Source organism: Miniopterus schreibersii (assembly GCF_964146895.1).
Source record: "Miniopterus schreibersii genome assembly, chromosome: 14".
Lineage (NCBI taxonomy): Eukaryota > Metazoa > Chordata > Mammalia > Chiroptera > Miniopteridae > Miniopterus > Miniopterus schreibersii.
The window spans coordinates 37,159,307-37,185,063 of NC_138114.1; the positions used below are offsets into that span (position 1 = coordinate 37,159,307).

Genomic DNA, 25,757 nt, shown 5'->3' on the forward strand with positions numbered 1-25,757 from the left:
CTGAGTGAATCAATGTCATGTTCACGTGGAAGACATACAATATCCAACATGTTCTAAAACAACACTTCTAGGCAAAGGGCAGGTGTGGCTCCCTCCCGGGCCTGTTCTAACCCAGTCTCTCTAAAAGAGTGACCCAAACAAGGCTACAGAAACCCCCAAACAATGTCACAACCACAGAGCAGCTGAAACTCAAACGAGACACTGGATGTTGACTTTAACATATAAAAATACTATAACAAAATGAAATACAAATATATATTAGAATCTGTTAAGTATTCTGTATAAAGAGATACTTTCGTGGTTAGGCTAACAGCAGGCAAAGAGGAGACGGAGCCCGGCCTTTTCCATCTCCAGACACCGCCCTGGGGAGTCCGGGCCACTGTGGCACTGCCGGGGCAGGGGCAGCCTCAGGACTCCCCCCCCCCCGTGTCTCTCTCCAGTGCGTGTGGAATGGGAACAGCCGGTGGCGACATCGAAGTGAACTGAAGGCCTTCACCAGAGGGATGCAAGCTGTGGAGACGACTTCTCAGACAGATGACTTCGTGGTAGCCTCTGGGCCTCAGCGGGCCCAGTGTGAGCAGGCAAGATGAGTGGTGATCGAGGTCCTTGACAACTGGCAGGCGAAGAGCTACGCTGAGGAAAACTTGGTCCTGGGGCGCACGGCTCTCCCCGCCCCTGCTGCCCTCACCCGGTGGCTCCGTCTTTCGGCCCGACCGTGGGTGAGTGTGGAGCTGGGCTGGGGCGTGGGGCACCGTGGAGCGGCCAGCAGGGCCAGCAGCAAGCTCGTGGGGTGCTGCATCCCCTGCCCACCCTACCCCAGGGCCCTGGGGCTGCGGGAGTCCTGGCAGCCAGCACCTGCTGCAGGTGTCCTTCCTCCTTTCTGCAAAGTAAAGGGGCCCCTGCAGTCAGGGCCCCTCAGGCCCGGAAAACTGCTTCTCCGAGGCAGTCAGGTAGCCAAGGGAAGGTTCGTTTCTCAGGGTTGGTGGGTTCGAGAACACTCTGTTCCGTGGAAGGAACACATTAGCTGCACCTGAGCTTTCCTGCCTGTCCAGCCTGATGCTGGCTCTTCTCCAGAGTCCGTCGGTCGCCCAGAAACAGTAAGAGGGACGCTCTGCAGCGAGGCCCACATTGCTGTCCACGGGGAGGGGCGCTGTGGCCTTGCTCAAAGCTACAAGAAAATAGAGCCCAGTGCCTGTAAGGGGCAGATCCAGCCATGCTGGCTCCTCCTTAGCTGGGCAGGACAGGGGTCCCCGGACTCGAACTCGCTGGCCTGAGCCCTGGTGTAATGGAGCATGCCAGGCTCCTATAGTCGCAGGAGGCTCCTGCCTCTCTCACTCAGCAGCAAGGCCCTCACTCCTGCCCCTCCCCACTGCCATGGTGACTGAGGACACAGGAATATGCCACCGAAACCCCACCCACACACTTCCCCAACCCTGCCTGCTGTTTGCAGAGGGAAGGAGCCAGAAAAAGGGTGTGCTCACCCCCTTGCCCACAGGATTCCCCAGGGATACAGTGTCTTGGGGAGACATCTGGGACAGGAGAGTGTGACCTGTCTTCCAGCCAACTTGTTATTTAGGCTCAAAGATAAATCTTCCTACGTTTTCATTCTGCATGGAAGAAAAGCATCTGTAGTCCCACGGTCCTATATTCAGTGACTTCAAACACTGAGTCCTTCTTTGCAAAGGCCTCTGGTGAGCAGCTCCAGCTGGGGCCGTGTCTGTGGTTGGAGCCCTTGCTCGGCTCAGCTCTCTTCCCCGGCATCCTGGCCACCACTGAGATGCACTGTGATTAGTTGGCATGTGTCCACGGTACCCAGCCCCGGCCAGGCACACAAATACTTGATGTGATTAATGAAAATGGATCATCTAAATCCTGCAGCCTCCTTCCTGGAACCACGGTGGGAGGATCTCAATTGCCTTAGTCTCACCTCCCCATTTGAGAGCTGAGGAGATTGAGGCCCACAGGGAAGAAATTTGCCCAGAGCAACAGAGCCAGCAGTTTCCTGGTGCCTGTGTCACTGTTCCCTGCTGATCTGCAGCGTGAAGGGCTCTGAATCTGGTCTCCTCGGGAGGATACCCCTCCCTGGCCAAGTAGCCTAGCCAAAGCCCCCTGTACCCTGACCCCTGCCAATGGCTCACCAGCAGCAGGCTGATGGCTGGGGAAGCCCAGGACCAATGCTCTTTTGTTGGCTAGTGCCTGGAGGGGGCGATATTTATTCTGATGGAACCAAGAATGCTCCTGTCCTTTTTGGTGGGGTCCCCCGCCCCAAGATGTCCCAGTGACAGTTTCCTTCACATAAGCCCCCTCCTTGAAGCTACAGTGGTTGTCCCACAACTTTAGGATTTAGAGATCTGGTCCTAAGACCCACTTCCACCCCCAGCCTCATTCCTGACGGTGCTCTGCCTTCCAGTCAGCCCAGGGGCAAGGGTCAGTCCCTTCCTGGCCAGCAGGAGGGGCCCTTACCCTCCGCAGCCTGGCCTGCTGCCTCCAGATACTGTAGCAGAAGGAGCCAAGAGCCAGGCTGGGAGGCTGAGAGTCCTTCAGGGTTATCTGCAGGGGGCAAGGGGCTCTGGGGCCATGATGGATCCCAGACAAGAGGGACAGGGTTGTTTGGGAAGGGCCAGTCCCTTCTTCAGACCCAGGTAGCAGGCAAGGAGGGAGTGTCACCATTCTGCACTTCTTGGCCTGACCTCACGCATATATTCATTCAACAAATATTTATTAAGCGCCTATTTGTGCAAGGCACTTCCAGAGGGGGCGGTCTGCAGCCAGGCCTCGCCCACCACTCAGCCCCAGCTGCTCGAGGTCGGCTTGAGAAAAGCTGCCTGGCCCTCAGAGGTGGGCCCCAGCCCACCCAAGAGGGTCCAGCCGCCCAGGAGCCACCCTGGTGATGGCCCGACCCCAGCCCAGGTCTCCTGTGGCCACGCTTCTCGCCAGCCCTCCCCCCTCCCCGTGGGCGCTGGGCACTATACGCAGAGGGCACAGCCACACTTGGTGGGCTTCTCCACCTCCTCAGCAAAGGAGGTCCCGTCGCTGCACTCAAAGGTGAACTTCCTCCGCTTCAGCCGCAGGCCCTGGCAGCAGCCCTGGCCCGGGCACGAGCCCCGGCACTCCACCCACGACAGCGGGCGCGTGGTCTGGCAGATGGCATAGCCCCTCTGGACCTGGTGAAAGTCCCGGACAGGGTCCCCCCGGCACTCGGATTCTGGATGGGACAGACACCAAGAGAAAGCCTCAGGGCACAACTATGGGCCAGTGCTGCCCCCTGGGAAGCAGAAGGAGGAAGAGGAGGAGAGAGGCGGGGAGGGGACGGGGAAGTGGAGGGCAGCATCCTTAGATGGTCCTCTCTCTCAGAGCCCACCTTGTCCCCAGCATCCTCCCTGCCCGACATGCGCATGCACAGCCCCCTCCTGGGCCCACAGTGCAGCCCATAGGAAGCAGGAACTTTCCAGCTGCCAGGGCCTGCAGCACAGATTGGGACGCCAGGCTCAGGTGGGCTCCGCTTGCTAGGAGAGTGCAAGCAGAGGCTGGAGGCAATGATGGAGAAGGAATTTTTGCTGGGAGGGTGTGGCCTAGGAGACCCTAAGGTCCCTGAGTTCTGGATTTCTGGAGAAGTCCCCTGCCCCCCACAGCACTCTCCATTCCAGCAGAAGCATCTTGGTCAGGGGCCTGGGAAAGAGTCCCCAACCCTCAGACTTGCTGCTGCTACCCTGTCCCAAGGTGATGGGGCCAAGATGCGAAGGTTTGGGCAGGAGCTGTTACCCCGATGACCTCTTCTGTAAGGAGAGACCCCAGCCAGAAGGGGCACTTATCCTGGATAAGGGGGTTGCAGGAAAAGCTGGGCTAGGGAGAGATGAGGCCCTGTCAGGGGGTGGGACTCAGAGCCCAGAGGGTGGGTGGCACTAAAGCCCAATAGCAACCTAAGGTGCAGAAGGGGGCCGGGGGCACAGAGAGCTTGCTGAGGTTGGGGGAAAGAAAAACACCAAGTTGCTAAAGCCAGTTGTGGAGAGGAAACCTGGAGAGGGCACATCAGAAGGGGGGCCCCTGACCTTGCTCACAAAGCTCGCCCGAAAAGCCAGGGTCACACACACAGTGTGCCCCTTTGGTGGCCAAGGCCTGGCAGTGGCCATGCAGGCACTGCAGGCCCCCACATGGGTCTGCGGGTGCCCCATCCTGGTTGCACAGGGCCCCCGAGTACCCGTCCTGGCACTGGCAGCTGTAGGAAAGAGCATCAAGGGGCACGCACTTCCCGTGGACACACCTGGAAGGGACAGAGAAAAAACACTATGAGGACAGGCCAGAGCTCATCCAAGGCCCACCCCAGGGTACCCCACACCCCCAGCCTTGGTGTCATGGGATGTTAGCCTATTTCCAAGACTGAAACACAGGAAGCAAAATGTGAGTCTGTGTTTGTCCCTGGGGACCTTTCCTGTTACTAAAAATTGAAAACCAGAAAAAAATAAAACCTTGTGTTAGGCCACATGTTTCGATTTGGGGATTGAAAAGCACTATCTTCACCACAGGGACTGGGAGCTTGCACGGAAGGGAAAGGAACCTGCAGGTGGGCAGGGGGTAAGGGCTCCTTGAGCCAAGCGCAGGCTCACTTGTGGCCATGACAGGGGCCGTCAGCTGGCTGGTCGCAGTGCAGGCCGCCCCAGCCCGCCTCGCAATGGCACACAGGCCCTGGGCTGGCATTGGGCTGGCAGATGCCATGCAAGCAGTAGAGCTTCCGGCAGGGCTCACAGCCCGGCACCACGCCTGGCTTCATCCGTGTCTTGGTGAAGTCCTGCAGCTCGTTGTTGATGTACAGGTTTCGGATGCACCCGTGGAAGCTGCTGCCATTGAGTATCTGCCACAGGCGGAAGGCCGCCGAGTTCACATCCACCGGCATCCCTGGGGTGGTGGGGAGGGGCTGAGCTGAGCTGAGTCAGGCTTGGACAGTGCCTGGAACCTACCTTAGGTCTGCTGGGCATCTCCATAGTGTTCCCTCTTGCCCTTGGCCTCTGCTCTGTCTGCAACTCTGGGCCAAGGCCCTCTGCCACCTTGGAGGGTCCAGACTCCTCCCCCAGAAGAAAGAGAAAAGCTGCTTTCCTTGTAAGAGCCTGGGGTGGTCAGCAGCCAGCCGACCAGTGAGGCCTGGGTGTCTTGAGTCTGGCTGCCCTAGCCCAGGGATCCTTCCTTCCCTCTGGAACACCTGTTTTTACCTCCCAGAGACCCCAGAAGCAGCAAAGGATTGGGGCCTAGAACCCAGGTATATGGTATTTTGTCACCTGCATTTGTGGTCACCGCTCACAGCAACCCTCTGAGGTAGGAGCTGCTAAACCCCATTGGATACTCCGTGCTCGGTGACTAGTTAACAACAGAACTGGGCTTAAAGCTCAGGTTTTCCATCCCTCCCACCTGCCCAATGTCTAGGCCAGGCCCTCCACAGCACTGAGACGGCCCCACTGCATCCAGGAACCTGGTCTCCTGGACCTGGAAATGTCCACAGGTGGTGGAAGGGGCCATTTAGCTGCAATGCCTATAAGGCCAGCTGGGCGATCCCCAGCTAATGCAGGGACCTGGTACCTGGGCCTCCTGCGACAGCTCTGGGCCTCTGAGGGCCCCAAGACTGGGAATGGACCCTGAATAATTGACAAGCCCCTTCTGGCCCAAAGCCAAGAGGAAAGATGCCCACAGTGCAGAAGACAGCTGGGAAAACCCCCGCCACCCCCCCTCCCCACCTCTCCCAGGCCAAGCCTTGGTCCCAACTCTGGCACTTATCCTCCTTGGTTAATCTGGGCTGGGTGGACAGCAGCCTGGCTCCTGGCAGGGAGAACAGTCCACCAGCAGCATGGTCATTCACTAGGACCCTCCCCCACCACCTGGAATGTCCCGCAGTCCAGTGCCTTAGGCACTAGCTCTCTTGGCCAGAGAGCAACAGAGGCCCCACTTGGAAAGGCTGTCACCATCACCTGATGGAGAGGCCTGGGGCAGGGCAGGTCCTTACCTCCCACATAGAGGGGGGCCTCACTGTTAAGTGTGTAGTGTTTGCCGAAGTTGTCCATGGTCATGGGACTGCCGCCATCAATGGAGAGATTCACCATCTGGTCAAAGGTGACCAGCTCGACAGTGTGGAACTGCCCATCATTGATCGTCTCAGCACTGGAAGAAGATGGGGTGCCCCCACCCCAGAGGATGAGCTTCAGTTGGCGCATCCCCACCTGGACACTTCTCCAGAAAGGCCATTGGTCCAGCAGCTGCTCCCACATCTCTCAGGGAGAGACTGTGGTGACTCTGTGGCCTATGGCCTAGTCTCTCCTGCTCCCCTGGGGAAAGCTGAGAAGTCTACAGCAGGGATTTTTCAACCCAATCAGTCTCCCCCTCCTCACTCAGGAGCCCCCTGTGAGGTGGTGGTAGCATGGGGAAGGATGAGACCACTGCTCGGGCCCTAGAGAGCCTCGGGCCCACGCTGGGCTGTACTTGATGGTTCAAATGCCCTTTCCTCTTGGGCAGCCCAGGTTCTAGTGGTCCCAATAATGACCTGTTTTTGGCCCAGGAAACCCCTGAGAGTGGCTGGTGAGCATGAGGAGACCCTACCTGTAGATGGCAGAGCTGGGGTAGCTGCCAGGGTCGTAGCTGACACGCACGTGGCCCTGGTATAGCTCCACTGCGATGTGGTCATTGTCCCCGTTGTACAGCAGGATCCCATTGTCCTCTGCCGTGGAGACCTGATGGGCAATGGCTCTGTCTCTCCAACCCCATCCCACACAGCAGCAGCACAGGCGGGTAGGTGGAGCAGATGGGGGCCCACAATTGGAAGAGAGATACTGTGTGCAGAACTGTCCTCTGCCTGCCCAGGTGACATGTCCTCCAAGGGGCACTGACAGAGGCTGACAGCCCTGAGTTTAAATCTTATCCACTGACAGTGTGGCCAGGGCCAGGCAGCAGAGGGCAGATGGGCCAGCTAAGGCCCGAAAACTCTGAGCCAGGAAGAGCAGAGCCTTCAGACCACCTGCTCAGAGAGGAAAGTCAGACTGGCTGTGGGGCAGCCCACTCTGTGGGCCTCAAGTAATGGCCTTGGGGCCAGGGTGGGACCTACAGAGATGACAAGTTCAGGAAAGTTAACAGCCAGAGCCACCTAAACCTGGAAGGAACACTCAGGAGGTAGACCTTGTTGCTGGAGCTGCACAAGCAGCTGGAGTTGTTCCTTAAGGATCTCTCTATGGTGCTATTGGAGCCATGATCGTTTTTTCCTGCCTGTCCCTCTTCTCTCCTTTCTTCTGGTAAAGACTTTGCCCCCTTGGGCTGCAGAGTTGGCACATGGCCCAGGCTGGGCCAATCACAGTAGCCCATCTCCTTGGACTCAGTCGCTGGTCCAGGGATGGGCATGTGACTGAAGGCAGACCAAGCAGAGGTCTTCCCTGAGATTGCTGATTGTTGTTCAACTAGGGCTGGCCCTGAAGAGCTGGCGATGGGGACAGTGGGGTAAACGGAGCCTCTCTAAGGATGTGCCTGAAGCAATGGATGAGTAGGGTTTGTGTGAGTTTTCTTTTGGGGAGCAGTTAGGCTAACTGTGGCCTTGCTGTGTGGACCAAGTTAGGTGGACAGCATTTTGGAGAGGTGATAAAGAGTGAACATGTTTGAGTGACTGATAGGTTCTGAGAAAAAAGAAGAGACAGAAGAAAGGAGAGAACTATGTGGCATTTGGGATAGGGAATGGAATTTTGGGAAAAGAGAGAAATGACTAAAGAGTTTTAAATATTTTATCATATGATGTGCAACATAATCTACTCCCCTGTTCCTCCTTAAGAAATATTTAGCAAAATCTCTGTATTTACATATTCATCGATGCTGAAGTGAGGTTTGCTTTTTTTCCTCAACATGATGTTCTAAGGTGGAATTCAATACATAAAATGGCAAAATAAGGGACTGCAAGGACTTTGGGTTAAAGATATAAGCCCAGGGTTAACCCTGGTTGTGCTCCAGCCACATGAAAAAAGCCTGTCGGCAGCATGGGAAGCTGAAGCTGAGGAGTAGCTGAGACAAGAGATGGTGGGAGAGGATCCTGGTAAGTTTGGCGTTCTGGATCCAGTCACCCATGAGACCACCTTCCACCCCACCCCCACCCCACTCTTCTCTGAGATTGGTTTTGTAACCCAATAACCTTTCCAATTGTGCTTAAACTAGTTCAAGCTGAGATGCTGACACCCACATCCAAAGACATTTGACCAACACAGGGGCCTCCCCATTGTCCAGGGCAGAAATGCGCCTTGATGCCTTGACCTGAGGTCAGGGTCCCCTGATCTCTGACTCCCTTCTGTGACCGGTACCCTGGGCACGCACCTGCAGCGTGATGTTGGCCCGCGGCCAGTTCTGCAGGTCAGTGAACTGCAGGTAAGTGTCCCGATCCACGAAGTTGACACTGAGCAACTTCTCACACTCGGGGCCGCCGAAGCCCGGGAGGCACTGGCACACGGGCCGGCTGCCCTGGTCCACACAGTTGGCCCCGTTCTGGCACTCGGTCCCCTCACAGGGGCTCCTGGGGTGGGGAGGGGTCTCACAGAGCTGCCCACTGAGGGGGGAAGGACACAAGTCAGATAGGGCAGGGCAAAAGGGTAAGGGGGCATCTTCCTCCCCCCAAGTCCTAGAGAGGAACTCACTAAACATCTTGGGAAACTGGATCCTTAAGGCGACAGAAGATGCTTTAAGGAGAACACTTTCCCTGAGAGAACTAAGAGCCAGAGGGTGGTGAGAAACAAGTGCGGTTCCTGGACCAGCAGCATGGGTGTCACCTGGACACTTGTCGGAAATGGAAAACCCACCAAATCTGCTTTTTAACAATATGCCAGGTGACTCGTGTGCACATTAAAGTTTAAGAATCACTCACTTTGCCCGGCCCGCATGGCTCAGCGGTTAAGCATCAGCCTAGGATCCAGGAGATTGCCGTTTGATTCCCAGCTGGGGCACATGCCCAGGGTTGTGGGCTCGATCCCCAGTAGGGGGCATGCAGGAGGCAGCCGATCAATGACTCTCTCATCACTGATGTTTCTATCTCTCTCTCCCTGTCCCTTCCTCTCTCTGAAATCAAGATATATATATATTTTAAAAGAATCACTCACTGCTCATGTCTCATTTTGCAGAAAAGAAAACAGAGACTTAAAACACAAGCAAAGGAGGGAAGATTCAAATCACTAAAGTAAAGAAATAAAAGAGGGGACATTACTACCAACAGGTGTTCTGATCCCTGCTACAACAATCTGTAGCATCAGTATCCACAATAGCTAAAAAGTGGAAACAATCCAAATTTCTGTCAATAGATGAATGGGTAAGCAATGCAGTATAGCCATACAGCGGAATATTATTCAGCCATGAAAAGGAATGAAGTTCTGATACATGTTACTACATGGAGGACCCTCAAAAAGCCAGTTATAAAGGACCACAGATTGTATGCTTCTGCTGATATGAAATATCCAGAATAAGCAAATCTATACACAGAGATATTAGTAGATTTGTGGTTGCCTAGAGCTGGGATGGAGGGGGCTTGGTGTGACAGATAAGACATGTGGCGTTTCTGTCTGGAGTAATGAAGTATTCTGAAATTGTGGTAATGAATGCACAACTCTGGGAATATGCTAAAAGCCATTGAACTGTACATTTTACTCAGGTAAATTGTATGGTATGTGAATTAAACCTCAATAAAATGAAAAAAACAAAAACAAAAAACACCCAAGCAGAGCATGAGAGATGGGTGCCAGAAGGAGGGCAGGTGCCCGCCCCTCCCGACCTCCCAGAGGAGACAAGATGCAAATGTCAATAACCTTTAAGGCAGGATGTGTCTTAAAAGGTTCCCTGAGCAGGTAAGTGATAGGACACTGCCCACTAATCTGTACCCACCTCCCACTCCCTCCACCAAAGAGGGTAGGGACCCTCTGCTTATGCTCTGAGTGGTTAAGTAACTTTCCCAAGGCCACACAGCTCTGATGGCATAACTATGGTCAGAACACCAGGACACAACACCCGGGCTAGCATCCTTACTTCTTCCCGCCAACCATATCTGGGGGCTCCTGCCAGCCAGGGGCTGATGGCCAGGAGTTGGTCCCCGGTGGTGTGTCCAGGGCCTCTCACCTGTAGCCCTCAGCACAGAGGCAGGAGTAGCTGTTTACTTCGTCTACACACTGGGCCCCGTTCTGGCAGCGGTGATCTCTGCAGTCATCCTGGTTCTCACTGCAGTTGTCACCTGCATAACCTGGTGCACACTCACACCTGGAGGTGAGCAAGGGGAGTAGGCGGTCAACCAGGAGCCTGTGGGTCCGAGTCTGTGTGTGTCACAGAGAATCTCAAGACCCTGTGGGCCTTTGGGGCACCCCAGGAGGTCAACCAGAGCCCTGGATATAAGGATGCCCCCAGCCTGTCCTGGAACCCTTTCACAGAGAGCTTGTGTGGGTTTGGGGGGCTCTGGGTTGGGAGGGTGGACACCCCACAGCAGGAGGAGATGGGAATCTTGTCAGGGAGGACCCGGACTCACCACCAGTTTGGCACATCCAGGGCCAAACTTTAGCCCCTTCCAGGCCTGCCCAGCTGCTCCCCAGCACATGGCCCTGAATCATGGGGCTCACCCATCCCTCCTCCCAGGTTCCTCACTCCACCAGCCCAGCCTCCTGGCCCCAGCAGTGACTCCAGGCCAACCTCCAGCTCTCTGCTTGCACTGTGCCTCACTGCTCACCCGAAAACCCATTTCAGCCAATTATTTGCCTATCAAATAAAGGGCACACTCCTCCACCCGCTTCCAGTCACAGGCGGGCATGACTCTCGCTGTCCTGCTCCTCCCAGCTCAGGTCCAGCCTGTGGTCAGACCTGTCTCCACTGGCAGCAACCCCCGGCCCACTGGCACTTCCCGCCTTCACTCCTGTTGATTCTGGAATACTCTTTTCTCTCTCCCTGCCTCAGGCCAAGATCTCACCTCCTCCGGGAAGCCTCTGGTGAACATGCCTGCTGTCACTGAGCAAACCTTTGCTGGAAACCCTTCCAAACTGAAGACTGCAAACTCCACAACCTGGCAGGTGGGTGCTCCTGCCTGGATTTTTAACTCATTCCCAGTGTTTTTCAGGCTGTAAGAAATACCTTTCTACCCAGTATACACACACACGAGACCATACTTATCCTTACTGTATAAAATGGTATGATGTTCTCTGAGGCTACGTAACATGCCAGCGGGGTCTAGGGCAGCACCTCAATCACACACGTTCACAGTTCTGCAGCAAAATCTATACACATTCACTCTACGTGGATGGCTCATTACTGTAAGAAGCCCCATATCCATGTGGTGAGCTTTTATTACCAAATACGTTCAGGTCAGGTCTGATTTTGCTATCAAACTAACTTTTGGTTTTCAGAGTTTTGTGGATTTTGTAACTGGAGATGAGAAATTGTAGATCTAGGATAATAGCTCTTTATGGAGCATTGATCAGATGTCGGACATGGAGCTAAGTGCTTTCCATGCATTTGCTCAGCCCATCCTTACAACCACCCCAGAAGGAAGCTTCTGGTGTGTTGTTTACAGATGAGAAAACTGAGGCTCAGAGTGGTCAAGCCATCCATTCAAGGTCATGCTGGCAGCAAAGCTCCCCCTTAACCCCCCCACAATGATTCACAAGAACCCTGCATGGCTGAGACCAAACCCACTTGATAGGTGAGGAAATAGGATGGGGAGGGAATTGGTATGGAAGGGAGGTGACTTGGCAGCCCCTGCCCTTCCCACCCTGGGAATGGGCAACACCTACCTGGGCCCATCCGGGGTGCCTACACACTGGGCTTCGTGCTGACACGGGTTCAAATCCAGGGAGCAGAAGTCCACCAGCTGCTCACAGGCCCTTCCTGGGAAAAGAACCAGGGAGAGGCAGGAGAGAAGCTGCCCCTCCAGCCCCCCATGTTCTGCCAGGCAGCCAGCCCAGCGGAAACCTCCTGCAGACACTGAGGCAGGGCCCCAACCCTTCTGCCCAAGGGAATGGGGTTCAGGCATGCATACTAGCCCCCACCTCCCCAGGACACTTGATCCCCACATACCCGTGTACTGCAGGGGACACTGGCAAGTGTAGTTGCCCACGCCATCCACACAGATGCCTCCATTGGCACACGCGTGCTCCACACAGTCGTCTGTGTTCACCCCACAGGTTGGTCCTTCAAAGCCAGTAGGACAGGAGCACCTGTGGGGCAGGGAGGAGGGAGAGGCAGGTGGGCCCATGGCCAGAGCCTCAGCTGGTGACCACTGGTTAATATCATCCTCCCAGAGGTTTGGTCTCTATTCTGGGGCAGGCCCTTGCTAGAGCCAGGGGTTAGAGGTGAACAAGACCAGCCCTGCACTCATGGGACTCACAGTCTAGTGGGGGAGGTGATGAGGGGACAGGCAACCTGAGGAGAGGTGGTGAGTATGAGGATAGTGCAGCACTGAGGCCAGGGAGTGGGAGCAAAGGGGCAGAGGACACGTAGTTCCTCCTTGGGGGGTGGTCAGAGCAGGCTTCCTGGAGGAGGTGATGAGTTAGTCAAGGACCCTGATGGGAGTGCAGGAATGAGAGGGAAGACAGTGGGGGCAGAGGCATGTGCAAAAGCCTGGGAAAGACCCTGAAGCCAGTCCTCTGGGAGGGGGTCCTGCTCATCCAAACAGTTCAGGCCTTCAGGAGCACAGACCTCAGGAATCGCGTGAGAATGGGGCTGGAGCAGGTTGTGGAGGGCACTGGAGATCAGTACACCTCCCCCTGGGGCACATGGGATTTTCCAAGGGTATGTGGGTCAGAGAGGTCTGAGAAATTGATTTTTAGGTCTTCAAGTTCTGCAGGAACTCTTCCCTGGACTGACCTGCCCCAGAGCTCCACCAAAGCACACACCTCTCCCAGCCTAAGTCCAAGGTGGGACTTGACTGGAGCCTAAAATCCCGGGGCTCCAAATAAAGGGACAATTAGGAATATCGATGTTTTGAAAATGAATGAACAAATGGCTTCTGCAAGTCGAGAGGTTTCCAGTTCCATGTGTTAAAAATAATTGAAGAAAGACCTCATGGAATTGTCAGCTGATAGAGCATTACGAATAATTTCTGATGATAGACCACTCTGGGGTTTTTGGCACATAGACGCGGAAGGATTTCAAAGACTTGGGTGACATGGCTATAATAAAACTCCTAATCTCCCCTGTTTATTTATGTGAACAAACTTTCTCAGCATTTACAGATAGATAGATAGATATATATCTACTCATTAAGAGATGTGTCTAATAAAATTCTACTGTTATTTGTGGTATCAATCAAACTTTGTAATACAGTAATGTTGATTGACCAGTTGTATATTATTGATAATTATAATGATAACTAAACTTTTAATCAGAGGCTATGGTCACAAGAAATAAAGAAAACCTTAAATTTACACTTATATACCCATGTTGTTGATGGAGAAATATGGCAGGTGCTCAAGTAAAGTCTCTCTAGCATAAAAATGGATTACATTGGAAAGAAAATGAGAGGGGGCATGGGGACTAAAATGTAAATACTGGTTCAAGAAGGAAAAGGAATGAGGAAACTGTTTAATCTATAAAAGAGTAGCCTATTTGTGTAATTTTTAATGGTATCGAATTGCCATGCTATTCAGATTCCATTGGGGAACAATAAAAGAGGGATAGTTTTATTTTTAAATGTTAATATTTACAATATCCTGAAAATGACCTCCTTTGCGACAAAACATTAAATGTACAATGAGAAATTTTAGCTGTCAATCTGAGAATGTGTGAGGATGTATGTAGTTTTAAAATTCTGTTTGGGGGGGTATGTGAGCAAAAAGGTTTAAAGCCCACTGTTGTGGGGCGTGTCCTGGAGTTTAATTTTTCACCCACAAAGATGGGGGTAGGGTGGGGGGAACAACAGAGGGGTTGAGGGATCAGCCTTGCAATTCTGAAAAGGCCCTTGTAAGCCTCAGGGTTGAGGGGTAACTCAGAGAGGCACCCCCTTTCTACCTGGACAGCCCACCCAATGGCCCCCAATCTGTAAGGCTGCTGGGGGGCTACCCACTGCAGCCCCCTCTGCCCAGCAGTGGGAGTTTCTGGGGGGTACTTTCAGCCCCTCCACTCTCCAGAGACATCCCCTCCCAGGAGCCCAGGGACTGAGGAGGGGCCCAAAGAAGGATGAGCTTATTGTACGGCACCATTGCCAAGGCAACAATGGGCCGAGAGGCCATTTAGTGTTTTCCTTTTGATACCTGGTAATTTGGGTTTGCAGAGACAGGCTTGGCCATTTCTGCCACTAGATGCAGAGCCAATTTGTTCGGCTGGCGGTTTGTTTTCAGCAACTAAATACCAAGTATGCTTCAGAAAAGCTCTGGGTCCAGGAGAGCTCTGGATATTGGGGTATTCATTGAGGGGCCCGGGGGAAGCAGGGTCAGTGGGGGGGGGGCTTGCATGGTGATGTCAGCACTGGGAGAGCTTGAGAAAGGACTGGTGAGGGTTGGCCCTTCACTGAGCTGTGGGAAACTGGCTGCCTGTGTGGGACATGTGGGACCCCTGAGACAGTGAGGGGAGGCTCCGGGGGGGCACGACCAGAACTTGCTCCCACCTCTGGGCCAGCCTCCTGTCTTGGGGGTGGGTGTGGAGGAGTTTCTAGTGAGCGTTTGCTCCCTCTGAGCCCACCCTCTATCTCCCCCAGAGCACAGGGGGCTCGCCACTCCATTTGGAGGTGGAGGGCACCGAAGCTTGGGTGCTGGACCCGATCAGCACCCCGCCTACCAGGTTCTGGCCCCTCCAAGCAACTCACATGAAGCCGGAATCCTCGCCCTCCTGTGTGTGGCAGGTCCCGCCGTTTTCGCAGGGGCCACTGGAACAGCTGTCCAGGGACACCTCACAGTCTCTGCCCTGGGGAGAAAGTCAGTGATGGGGACCCCAGGGAGACCCAGAGGCCAGTGTGAGCCAATGGACAGCCAGTCCCTCAGCAGCTCAGCCTGCCTGTCCCAGGTGTCACTTGTTCATTTTCCACTCAAGCCCCGGTTCTGGGCCAGGAACCGCTCTCGGGGCATTGGGGGCAGAGTGGGGAACAAGACAAGCCCAGTCCCGCCCGGGGGCACACGGAGCAGCCCCCTCCCCGGCTCAGCGTCCACGCACCTTATAGCCACTGCGGCAGGCACACCTGTACGCTCCAAGGGGGTCGTTGTGGCAGCTGCCCTGGTTCTGGCACGGGCTGGACAAGCAGGGGTCACACTTGGCCTGCACAGCCAGAGTCGGGGGACCTGAGGCAAGGGGGCAGAGGTTAGTACAGGGAGGAGGAGGCTAGGCACCACCCCATATCCCAGCTCTTCAGAAAAGGGTGGTAGGAAGCGCTGTCCCCAAGGAACTTTTTGCTATTTCCTCTGAGTCACATTCATCCTGTCACACAGTCCCCCTCTCTAGCATTCCCACCCCCCTCTGTAAAATGTGGTTAGTAACAGCCCCTTGCCCCAGGGTCATAAGGACTAAATGAGCTAATCTGCAAAAAGTCCTTAATGGTCTGGTGCTGGCCACCTCAGGAGCCCTTGAGTGGCGGGCAAGGCAGGGCCATCAGTGTGCAAGCACCACAGTCGCTACCGCTGAAGTGGATGACCTTTCCTCGGTGCCCTCACATCCTTCTGAGGCAACTATCCCCAGCCCTGTCACCCGCTAACCAGAATAATAAGGGTGGCCACCTCCGCAGGGAGGAGACACAGCTCCATGAGGAGGTGACGCTTAGAATGAAAAGGTCCATGTGCCTTGAAGTTGTTTCTCTCCAAGGCCAAAGGGGAGGGACTCTTCCCATCACCTCTCCAGTTGCGAGCATGACCTTATCCAGCCCCTCCAGGACTCACTGGTCGCCCTTCCCTGAACTTGGAGGTGGGGGAGGAGCACCTCCTATGGGGACATTGGAACCTCAGAAAAATAATCAGGAAGAGGAGCCAGCTAACTCAGTTTTCCACTTAAGACCCCTGGAAGTGGAGAAATATCAGTTCTGCTCAAAGACATAAGCATGAACAGAAGCACCGGTCAGTAACAGCTGGAAGGAAGCGTGCGGGGACTTCTCCGGCACAGGTGGATTCTGCTCCTTGACCCGGGTGCTGGTTACCCGTGTGCACTCAGTTTGTGAAAATTCAGCGAGCCATTCACTTATGATCTGTGTGTGTACTGTTCTGTTATGCATGTTATATTTCAAAAAAACGTTTTAAAAAACCACTTCTCACCAATACCAACACCACAGTTAAACAAACCCTGAACAAATGTTTCAACATAAGTTAGCCTGCTCCCAACAGCCAACAGCTAAGCCACATATCGGGCCCCTCGGAGCTGTTACCCCTGGGACAGCATCCTGCACGGCGAGGTGGCCTGGGGCCTCCTCACTAATCCATGGCTGTCAGTTTTACATGGTCTGTGAGTTTGCAGAGGGCAGGGGCCGCGCCCCACGGCCTCCGGTGTGTTCCCCACGCTGTACCCCAGTGTGCAAAGCTGGGACCGGGGCAGCCGCTCAGCACCTCCCTGTGCTCAGCAGGGCTCCTGGGCTTGGGCTGTCAGTCAGTCCCTCAATCCCTGAAGGAGCTTTTACAGATGCCCAGGGTGAGCCGCCTTCGGATGCAAAGCCCGAGGAGCCTCCGATCCCTGTCTTTCTACAAATGTCAGGAGAGTGGCAGCTGGGTCCAGCGGCTCAGAGATTTAAGCTAATTGCTGAGTGCAATTCCTACCAAAGGGGAGCCTGAGTGCTCACAGTGCTGAGAGGCTTGGTGTTTCCAGAAATGCTGTTGCTATTTTTACTTTCCTTACATAACCCCAGGGAGGGATTAAAGCCCTAACAGCCTGAGATTTCTGACTGGCTTTTTTCACTCATTGTTATGTCAAAACTAGAAGGCAGCCATGCTAACAAGCTGCAGGTGCCTCATTCCTGCCACCTGACCCCTCCATCCAACCGGCCACCACAGGCACATCCGGAAGGCCCCACCAGGGCAGAGCAGGTCCTGCGGGCTGCCAGCAGTGGGAGGTGGGAATGAACCCGGTACCCTCCCCCCCTTTCCCGAGCTCCTAGGCTCACCTTGGCATTCAAACTTCTTGGCGGGCGTGGTGAGGAGCAGTTTGCCCTCCATGTCGGGGGGCCCAGCGCAGCGGGCAATGCCCGGTTCCTTGTAGCCTGTCTTCACCCAGCTGGACAGCCAGCGGAGATGGCAGTCACAGTACAGGGGGTTGGCACCAATGGCCCTGGGTCAGAGAGCGGAAACAAGTAGGCATTACAGCTTCATGGAGTCCTTCATCACTGGGCACCTAGAGTGCAGGGCACTACATACACCAGGGCTGGCAGAAGTCCTAATTTCACGACCATGTACTATGTCATCGGCACGGTGTCAAGTCCTCCATTACCTCCCTTGGTCCTCACCACACCCTCTATCCCTATTTTACATGTTGAAACTGAGGCTTAAAAAGGTGGGGGGCCCTGTGTAAGATTACACAGAGAAAGGGGGGAGGTGGGATCTGAACTCGTGCTCTTGAGGCCAGAGCCTATTAATGAATTGCCTCCAGGGTGCACGGGGGAGAAAGGAACCAGCATCTACCACCGTGGTGAAATCCTCTGCTCTTCCCACAGCAGCACATCAAATCCCCTCATGAGCCCCAGCGTGTAGGTTTTTGTCTCCATCTCAGAGATGTGGGAGCAGAGCCTCACTTGGTCACACAACTAGTGAAGGGCCCAGACTCTGAAGCCCACACTTTTTAATTTTTCTTTTCATTTTTAACCAAACAAGGAGCACACGAATGCATTGTAAACCTCTTCCACACATTGTAGACCAAAGTCTCTACCTCACGCAGCATCGCAAAGGTACTAAATGTCACTGAATCGTACATATTAAAATGGTTAATTTTGTATTACATGAATTTTACCTTGATTTTTTTTTTAAGTCACTGATGGAGTGCAAAATGGAGTAAGATTGATAAGGGGAATTCTGTGGTATCTGTCAAATTACCAGTGCAGTTGCCTTTCGACCCAGTAATTCTGTTTCTGGGTGTTTTTCACAGGCCTACCTACACAAGTGCATAAAGACACCTGTGCAATGGTACTGATCGCAGGGTTGTTTGCAATGGGAAGGCTCCTCATCAGTGTGGAACGTGCTTACACAAACCACCATGTATCCACATTACAAAAAAGTCTACACCCACTGTCCCTGCCAACCACAGAAGGGCACATGGTCACCATGCTTCAGTGTGTAGCCTTCCAGCCCTTCCCCATATTTACACAATTTTATCACAAGTTATATCCACCCGCTAGACATCATTACTGAGCAGCTTGCCTCTTGTCACTACGCAGCATGTCTTGGAGATCTTCCCAGGTCAGTGTATACGAATCCATCTCATTTTGTCAAACTGCTTCACAGCAGCCCACAGAATGGATGCCTTGTAGCCTACGGAGCCATTTCCCTATTGCCAGACATTCCGGTCGTTCCTAACAGCAGTCAACACTCCGGAACATGCCTTTGTGAAGTGAGCATTTCTCTAGAACAAGATGCCTAGAAGCAGGTTCATGTTGCAGAGGAAATGCATGTAAAAAAAGTCAAAGCTGCCCTCTAGAACAGGGCGCGTGGACTTACCCACACCAGCAATGTAAGGCCAGGCCTGCGCCTCACCCCCAGCCCCAGCACTGTATACAGCCAGCCTCTTAATATTCTTCCAAGTTGGTGGACAAGCTCAAATCTTCTCACTGAACCCAATGAGACGAGGAGATGAACAAGACATGCACTTGGGGACACAAAGGAGCCAGAGTTCTTTGATCCAGCAAATAGGAAAAAATCAGAGCTTCATGCCTGATGTTCATTGATATTAGCACTATTTTGAAAATATGAGGCTGTCTGAGGTTGATGAGAACCAGCGTGTATTAAGTAACCAGTAGACAGGCACTGCCTCTTCCACCTGTTTCTGGCCCATGCAGAGGAAGTGGCTCCCCATGAGATATGTGCGGGCTGATGAAAGCAACAGCGACTTGAGCAGGAATTCCCCAAAATAGCACATCTGATGCCTGCGTGTCTTAAAAAGCAGGCTGAACAGGACTTGGACTCCGGCCCCGGCGCAGCTGCTCACTGCCCGGGCGACCTTGAGCGGCTTGCTTTACATCTCTGGGGCTCACTTTATGATTCACTAAAGAGCCTGCAATCTGGAGAGGGGAAAAGACAAGCACATATAACCTGAAATGGGCGCCGAGGGAATAATGCAGCTTGCAAAAGAAAGCCGGTTCAACCTCGACATGTATTTAATTTTTTTCTGTCCTGATTTGCTGACAGCATCCATCCTGGCTAATGGGACAAAAGACACTTTCCTCTTTCCACGGATCAGACCAGGGCTTCTCAGAGGTAGAGGAAACTCAGACACTGATGTTCTGAAGCTCCAGTGTGTTAAAAGAAAAATAGAAAGACCTTTTTTAAATAACAGGAGTACAAAAATTGTGGTATATTTAAGGTTTTTACATTTACCAGATTAATTTGTTTAACTTAACAAGTGCAAAGAAATGTAATTATGTTATTCATAAGATAAATACAGAATTTATTTTAAAGTATTTTTTGTAGTATGCTGTGGGAGTGTGGTCTGGTAATGAGCCATGAGTTTCAAGTTTATTATGAGTGGCTGTTTCTTTCAATCCTGTGGCTCATTTACAGAAAATGCCAAAAAGACTAAATCTGAGGCTGCTGTGAACATGGAGGCCTTTGACATGTTGTAGGATCATCCCAATCCCTGCATATTCCCCCCATAAATGGCAGCAAAGATGCCCGTCAAATGTAAGTGTCCCTTTCTGACTCTTAATATAAAAGTAATAATAAAGAATAATAAAATCTACCAAAGCCAAATCTACCAATAGTCAAAGCTATTCAAAACTCTAAATTCGGGCTCGACCGACTCGTGCTTTCCTTGTTTCTGCATGGAGCAGACTCTGAGCCACACTTGAATTCAATATTTCAAGCTTTCGTTTATCCAACGGCTGGGTTCTTAAGGCTAACTCAGTAATACTAGTAGTTCACTTTCACCTGGGGACCATTTTCCCAACAAAAATTACTGCGAACTCAGTGAGGAGTGGAGAGCCACAGGCCCAGCAGAGATGCAGCGGTGGGGACGCAGCCAGGACGCTCGTCAATCCACAGGGACTGTGGATTCTGTCCCCAACAAATGTATAAATAACCCTGTTGTTGATCTTTGGAGTAACTTGGAAATAGCTGAAACAGTAGATATTAGGTGTGTTCGTGCCAAGACCCTGCTGGGCTTCTATTCACGTAACTGGGACCAAAATAGCTTCCCTGTGGCTGTTTCGCAGAGACGCCAGCTGCAGAGTTCAGCGGATACTAAAACTTCAAGGTCTCCTTCGCCTGAACCCAGCCTCCTCCCGGGCAACTTAACTGTGTGTGCATCGCTGTCTCCTCCCGGCCGGAGCTTCTAGAGAGCAAGGACCATAAATCCCCGCCCGCCTGACACCAGCAGGCGTCAGCAAGCATTAGCCGAGCGAATGCCTGCCTAAAAGCATGAGAGCAAATCCGAAAAGAAAAGACTCATCTACCATCCCCTAAGTGCAACTAACTTCATTTTCATACATTCCCTTCCAGTTCTGGTGTTCATATATGTACACCTTTGAAATCAGAGTCTACCATCTTCTTTATTCTATATTTTCATCAAATAATAAATTACAGTGTCATCATTACAATTAACTACTCGCTATTCTGTCATACGGGCATTATTTAATCATTCCACATTATCAATGAATACCAAATTATCAATGAATTCAGAAATCTAACTTTCCAGCATGCAGCAGATTAGAGGCAGCAAAATGCCAGATTACAGAAATGAATGGCGAGTTGGGGAAGCTGGGCCCAGAGCTGACACAGAGTAAGTATTTGCGGATGGATGGATGGATGGATGGATGGATGGATGGATGGATGGATGGATGATGGGTGGATGGACAGACAAGAGGACGAAAGATGAGCTAGCTGCCGAGTCTATATAAAAGTAAACAGAAGCAGAGAGACTGCGGGGTGTTGAAGCCCAGAGCAGTGGCGAGCGCTCACAATTCTTAGGACCACAGTGGACATTAGAAACGCCTCGGTACAGGCAAGGAGAGAGGCCTGAAGAGCTGAATGAGGTGTCCGACATCCTACTGAAGGCTGAGGGCAGAATAAGGACCTAAGGCCACACGTCCTGATTCCTAACCTAGGGTTCAAAGCGTTTCAGCGCGGCGGACCTCAGGCCCTGGGTACTTGGGTGTGGGGCAGAGGGCAGAGGATGCAGGGACACCCAGGGTCCCAGCCGCAGTCCATCTGGCCTGAAGGCTGCCTCGAACTGTCGCTGAGGCTCCAGGGGAGAATGCTCTGTGCCTGGCCTCACCTCCAGGATTAGCTCACTGCTTTTTCATTTCTTCACCTCTTTATTATGGTAAAATACACATAACATAAAATTTGCCATTCGGAGCCCTGGCTGGGTAGCTCAGTTGGGTAGTGTCATCCTGATAAGCCACAGTTTCGAGTTCAATCCCCGGTCAGGGCACATACAAGAATCAACTAAGGAATGCATAAATAAGTGGAACAGCACATCGATACCTCTCTCTCAAAAAACACTTTTTTTGAAATTTCCATTTGGACCAATTTAAGTGTACAATTCAGTGGCATTAATTACACTCACAATGTTATGTTACTACCACAACTCTCTGGTTCCAAAACCTTTTCATTACCCCAAGCAGAAACTCTGTCCCCGTGAAACAAAAATTCCCCATTCCCCCTGCTCCCAGCACCTGGCAACCACCAGTGTCCTTTCTGTAGCTATGAATTGGACTGTGCTGGGCACTTCACATCAGTGGGATCGTGCAATATTTGTCCTTTCATATCCGGGTTATTTCACTTTGCATGCCTTCAAGGCTCGTCCATGTTGTAGCATGTGTCAGAACTTCCTTTTTATGGCTGAATCTTATCCCATTGTATGTATATGCCACATTTTGTTTACCCAGTCATCTGTTGATGGACGCTTGAGTTGTTTTTGCTTTTTGGCAATTGTGTGACTTGTGCTGCTATGAACATGGGTGTACAAGTATCTGCTTGAGTCCCTATTGTCAGTTCTCTTAGGTATACACATAGGAATGGAGTTGCTGGATCATATAGTAATTCTACATTTAGCTTTTTGAGGAATTGAGTACACTGCTTTTAAAGAATAGCTTGTGCAGGTAAAGTTCTTGGCAACCAATAAATGGTCATTACCACCTTTATTATTGCTTATAAAGAATCCTTCTCCAATTCCACTGTGGCAACTGATAAAACCCTGAATGTGTAAGAGTCTGCGATGGGAGTGTTTGAAGTTCACAAGCTAAAGTAGTTTCAGGGTAAACTATTTTAAAGCAACAAATTCTGATAGTCTCAGGAGTAGGATCTTTCTTGGAATCCAAATGCCGTTTAAATCCAAAGAGGCCCCAAGAATGGGGCTGAAGGTACTTACAGGTGAGACAGGGAGGTCACATCTGCGAAGATGCCCTCTGGGAGGGTGGAGATGTCATTGCCATGCAGGGACCTGAGGAGAGAAGAGGCTGTCGGTGCCTCATCTGGAGACAGAGCCTGGAGAACTGGTTGGGGAGGGAGGGAGCCCTATGTGGAGAGGGGTGTGGGTGCTGTGAGGGGAACGGCCCCACCTCACAGATGGACCCTGCCCTGTTGGCCACAGGCAGGGGAGAGGGAACCCTAATATTGGCCAAGGAGACCTTACGTAACAAATTGAGTGAGTGCAGCCAGGAGCCCGAGGGGGAGGCTTTTTCTTGGTAAGGAAGTTAATACACAAGCCATAAATTAGGGTGAACAGTGTCACCTTGCCCCAGATGAGGCTGCCAGAGGATTCGTGTGCATGGACACACGAGGGGCTATCATAACAAGAGTGACAGAGGGCTTTGATCACAGGGCAAAACCTCGAAGTAGGAATTCTTAGAAAAGGTTCGTGAATCTTGCAACGCTCTCCATGTGAACAGGAGACGCACATTCAAATAAGGGGCTACCTTATCTTGGATGACCCCTCCATACACACACACTGCAAACACAACTCGAGGCAGACAGCAACCCCATTTCTCAGATAGTTTCCCATTCATTCCTTGGACTCTGTTGGGGTTTAAATGAGAGCGGACAGGCCTCCCACCTTTGGACACAGTTGGTCCTGCTAGGGCCCCAGATGTGGGGACATTTCTGTCCACTGGGTGGGTGGCAGGGCCCTCAGCAGGGCAGATATCCCTGGAGGAATGAAGAGTGGGAGACTTACAGCAGCCGCAGGGAGCGCAGACCCTGGAAGGCCAGCGGAGGGATGCACTGGAGGGCGTTGTAGCTGAGGATCCTGCGGGGAGGGAGGAGGGGAGGGAGAGGGGAGGGAGAGGGGGAGGGAGATCGGTGTTTGCCTGGGCTGTGGGGCTTGGAGGGGCCAGAAGATTATCAAGGGCCACAAGGAAACTTCCAGGAGTGACAGAAGTGGTCACTATCTTGACTGTGGTGGTGGTTCCACAGGTGTGAGCACAAGTCAAAGCGTATAAAATAATACACACTAAGTATGTGCAGTTTATTGTATATTAACTGTACCTCAATAAAGCTATTTTAAAAATAATAATAAGAGAAAGGAGCCACCCCTAGTACAGGAGAGGGCTGTTTCCCTTGCAGCAGCCAGTATTACTTGGACCAGGGTTTCTCAGCCTCTGCACTGTTGACAACTCTTTGTTTGGGGGCTGTCCTGTGCACCCCTGGCCTCTACTCATAAGATGCCAGTAGCTGCCCCTGCCCTCTTCCAGCTGTGACAACCGAAAATGTTTCAGACATTGCCAAACATCTAGGGAGGGCAGAGGCGCCCCAGTTAAGAACCACGGCCCTAGACCATGGCAGCTTCACACACAGGCTCATGAAGACTTTGGAAAGGGAACCTGCTGACTAGTAAGTAGACCCTGGGGCAGACCCGTGCAGGTGGGTGGAACCTGCACGTCAAGGCTTCTGACCACATTCTGCTCCTGGGGCCTGGCTGGTTCAGGACCCCATCCTGCCTCTACTGTTTGGCTGCAGTAGAACCTAAGGGAAAGTTCAGAAGTTTTGGGCACATTCTCTGCAAAATGAGATACACTCTTAAGCTACAGGCAAATATAAGGGATGTCTGTTAATGTTTTCTTGGATTATAATTAAAGAAATCATTAAGATATGGGCACAAAAATGTTCAGAGGGTCACTGTTCACAATAGTGCAAACTAGAACAAACCAAATATCAATCAACAGTAGAATGGAAACGGAGAAGTATGGCGTATTCCTACCAGAAATACTATACAGCAGTGAAAATGAACAGACCACAGCTTCACACAACAAAAGTGGATCTCCCAAACATCGTGGTAAATAGAAATATATATTCTGTATAATGCAATTTATATAAGGTTAAAAATGGGCAAAACTAAACTTCATTGTGTAGAAATGAATTTGCAGATGACAACACTTTAAAGAACAAAGAAGAGGTCATCATAAAGGTCAGGGTCAAGGGCGCCTTGAGTGGAGAAGGGCGGAAGGGCCGGGCAACTTATGGGGTGCTAGCTGTGTTCTAATTTTTTGCCTTAAGTATTTTCACATGCATGCTAGCTTTACGATTATTTGTTAAACTGTATGTTTATATTTTTCCACTTTTCCATAAATACGCTGTCCTTTACAATAAAAAATGTTTTTTAAAAGTGTTTTCAGTTGGCAGGCCCTGGCACACTCCCTGGCAGGTGGGGGAGTCCGCATGCCATACCTGTGAGTGACGGGGGCTTGGGGAAAGTCTCATTAGCCATAGGGGGAGCCCTCCCGCACTCCCTGCACTGGGACTCACAGCGTGGTCAGCTGGCTCATGTTGGTGAAGGAGGAATTGCTTAAGGAGCTGATCTTGTTGTTACTTAGATCCCTGGAAAAGACAAGAGCCCCCAACAGATGGTTTCATAGTAAGAACTGGCCCAACATGAGCCCTCATTCCTTCTCAAGTGTATCTGAGCCCCTAGTGGAGCTGCCTCACATTAGACCAAAGAAAGGTTGTCTCTCTCTTTGGCACTCTGTCACCAGCCACCAAATCCCTCCACCCACACCCTCTCCCCCACGTTGCAACAGTCAGAACACATTTGCTGTATTATTAGCAAAGACAGATACACTGGAGCTTCAAGATTCTGTAAGCCGGTGCTGCTCAAGTAGCCAAGCCTTGAACCGAACGTCCCATACAACGAGGAACTTGTGCCAAAATGTAATCTGCGATGACGCTAAACACAACTAACTATAGCTAACATTTTCTTCATAGCAAGGCTTCCTCAATGAAGGAAGCAAAATGGGGGTTTACATTCTGCTGCAAGGTCCTTGTCTAATTGCGGACCTCTTACAAGCAGTTCTCAGGGTGCCGCTGGTCCATAGACCACACCTGGAGTAGGGCCGCTCCAAGCCACACTAAGATGGAACAGTCTCTGGACTTCTTTTCTCGTAGAATCTCGCCAATGGGCAGATAAAGACAACTGAAGTGAGGTGTTAATTAGGCTGGAAGACTAAGAGGAGCTAGCTTATTCTGAGGCTTATTTTGTATTTTTTCATGAGGTGAACATAACAGAAAAGCAGATGTTAGTCTAAAGAAAAATTTAGTTACAGATACTTATTCATAGCTGCCATATTTCATATTTGGTTTGGGGGCCACGGTGGGCTGAGGAATTTCCCATCGTCCTCTCCTTCTGCGCTGGCTCCTGCCGGTGCAAGGCTGACCCGCATTCACAGTAACTACCAGCCTGGACGC

At 52.0% G+C, this 25,757-nt stretch overlaps 1 protein-coding gene across 1 annotated transcript in view; it reads right to left on the reverse strand.

Moving 5' to 3' along the window:
- Positions 1 to 25,757, reverse strand: part of SLIT1 (slit guidance ligand 1) — a 135,325-nt gene continuing 109,568 nt past the window's right edge. The window contains exons 23-37 of the mRNA XM_081158914.1: positions 24,822 to 24,893; positions 23,254 to 23,325; positions 22,450 to 22,521; positions 17,039 to 17,202; positions 15,115 to 15,239; positions 14,771 to 14,868; positions 12,046 to 12,185; positions 11,763 to 11,856; positions 10,108 to 10,245; positions 8,326 to 8,554; positions 6,580 to 6,710; positions 5,990 to 6,144; positions 4,605 to 4,893; positions 4,050 to 4,261; positions 1 to 3,205 (exon numbers count right to left, since the gene is read on the reverse strand). Of these exons, the coding sequence (XP_081015040.1) occupies positions 2,967 to 3,205; positions 4,050 to 4,261; positions 4,605 to 4,893; positions 5,990 to 6,144; positions 6,580 to 6,710; positions 8,326 to 8,554; positions 10,108 to 10,245; positions 11,763 to 11,856; positions 12,046 to 12,185; positions 14,771 to 14,868; positions 15,115 to 15,239; positions 17,039 to 17,202; positions 22,450 to 22,521; positions 23,254 to 23,325; positions 24,822 to 24,893 (2,230 nt within the window). The 3' untranslated portion in view covers positions 1 to 2,966. The remainder of the gene's footprint in view (positions 3,206 to 4,049; positions 4,262 to 4,604; positions 4,894 to 5,989; positions 6,145 to 6,579; positions 6,711 to 8,325; positions 8,555 to 10,107; positions 10,246 to 11,762; positions 11,857 to 12,045; positions 12,186 to 14,770; positions 14,869 to 15,114; positions 15,240 to 17,038; positions 17,203 to 22,449; positions 22,522 to 23,253; positions 23,326 to 24,821; positions 24,894 to 25,757) is intronic.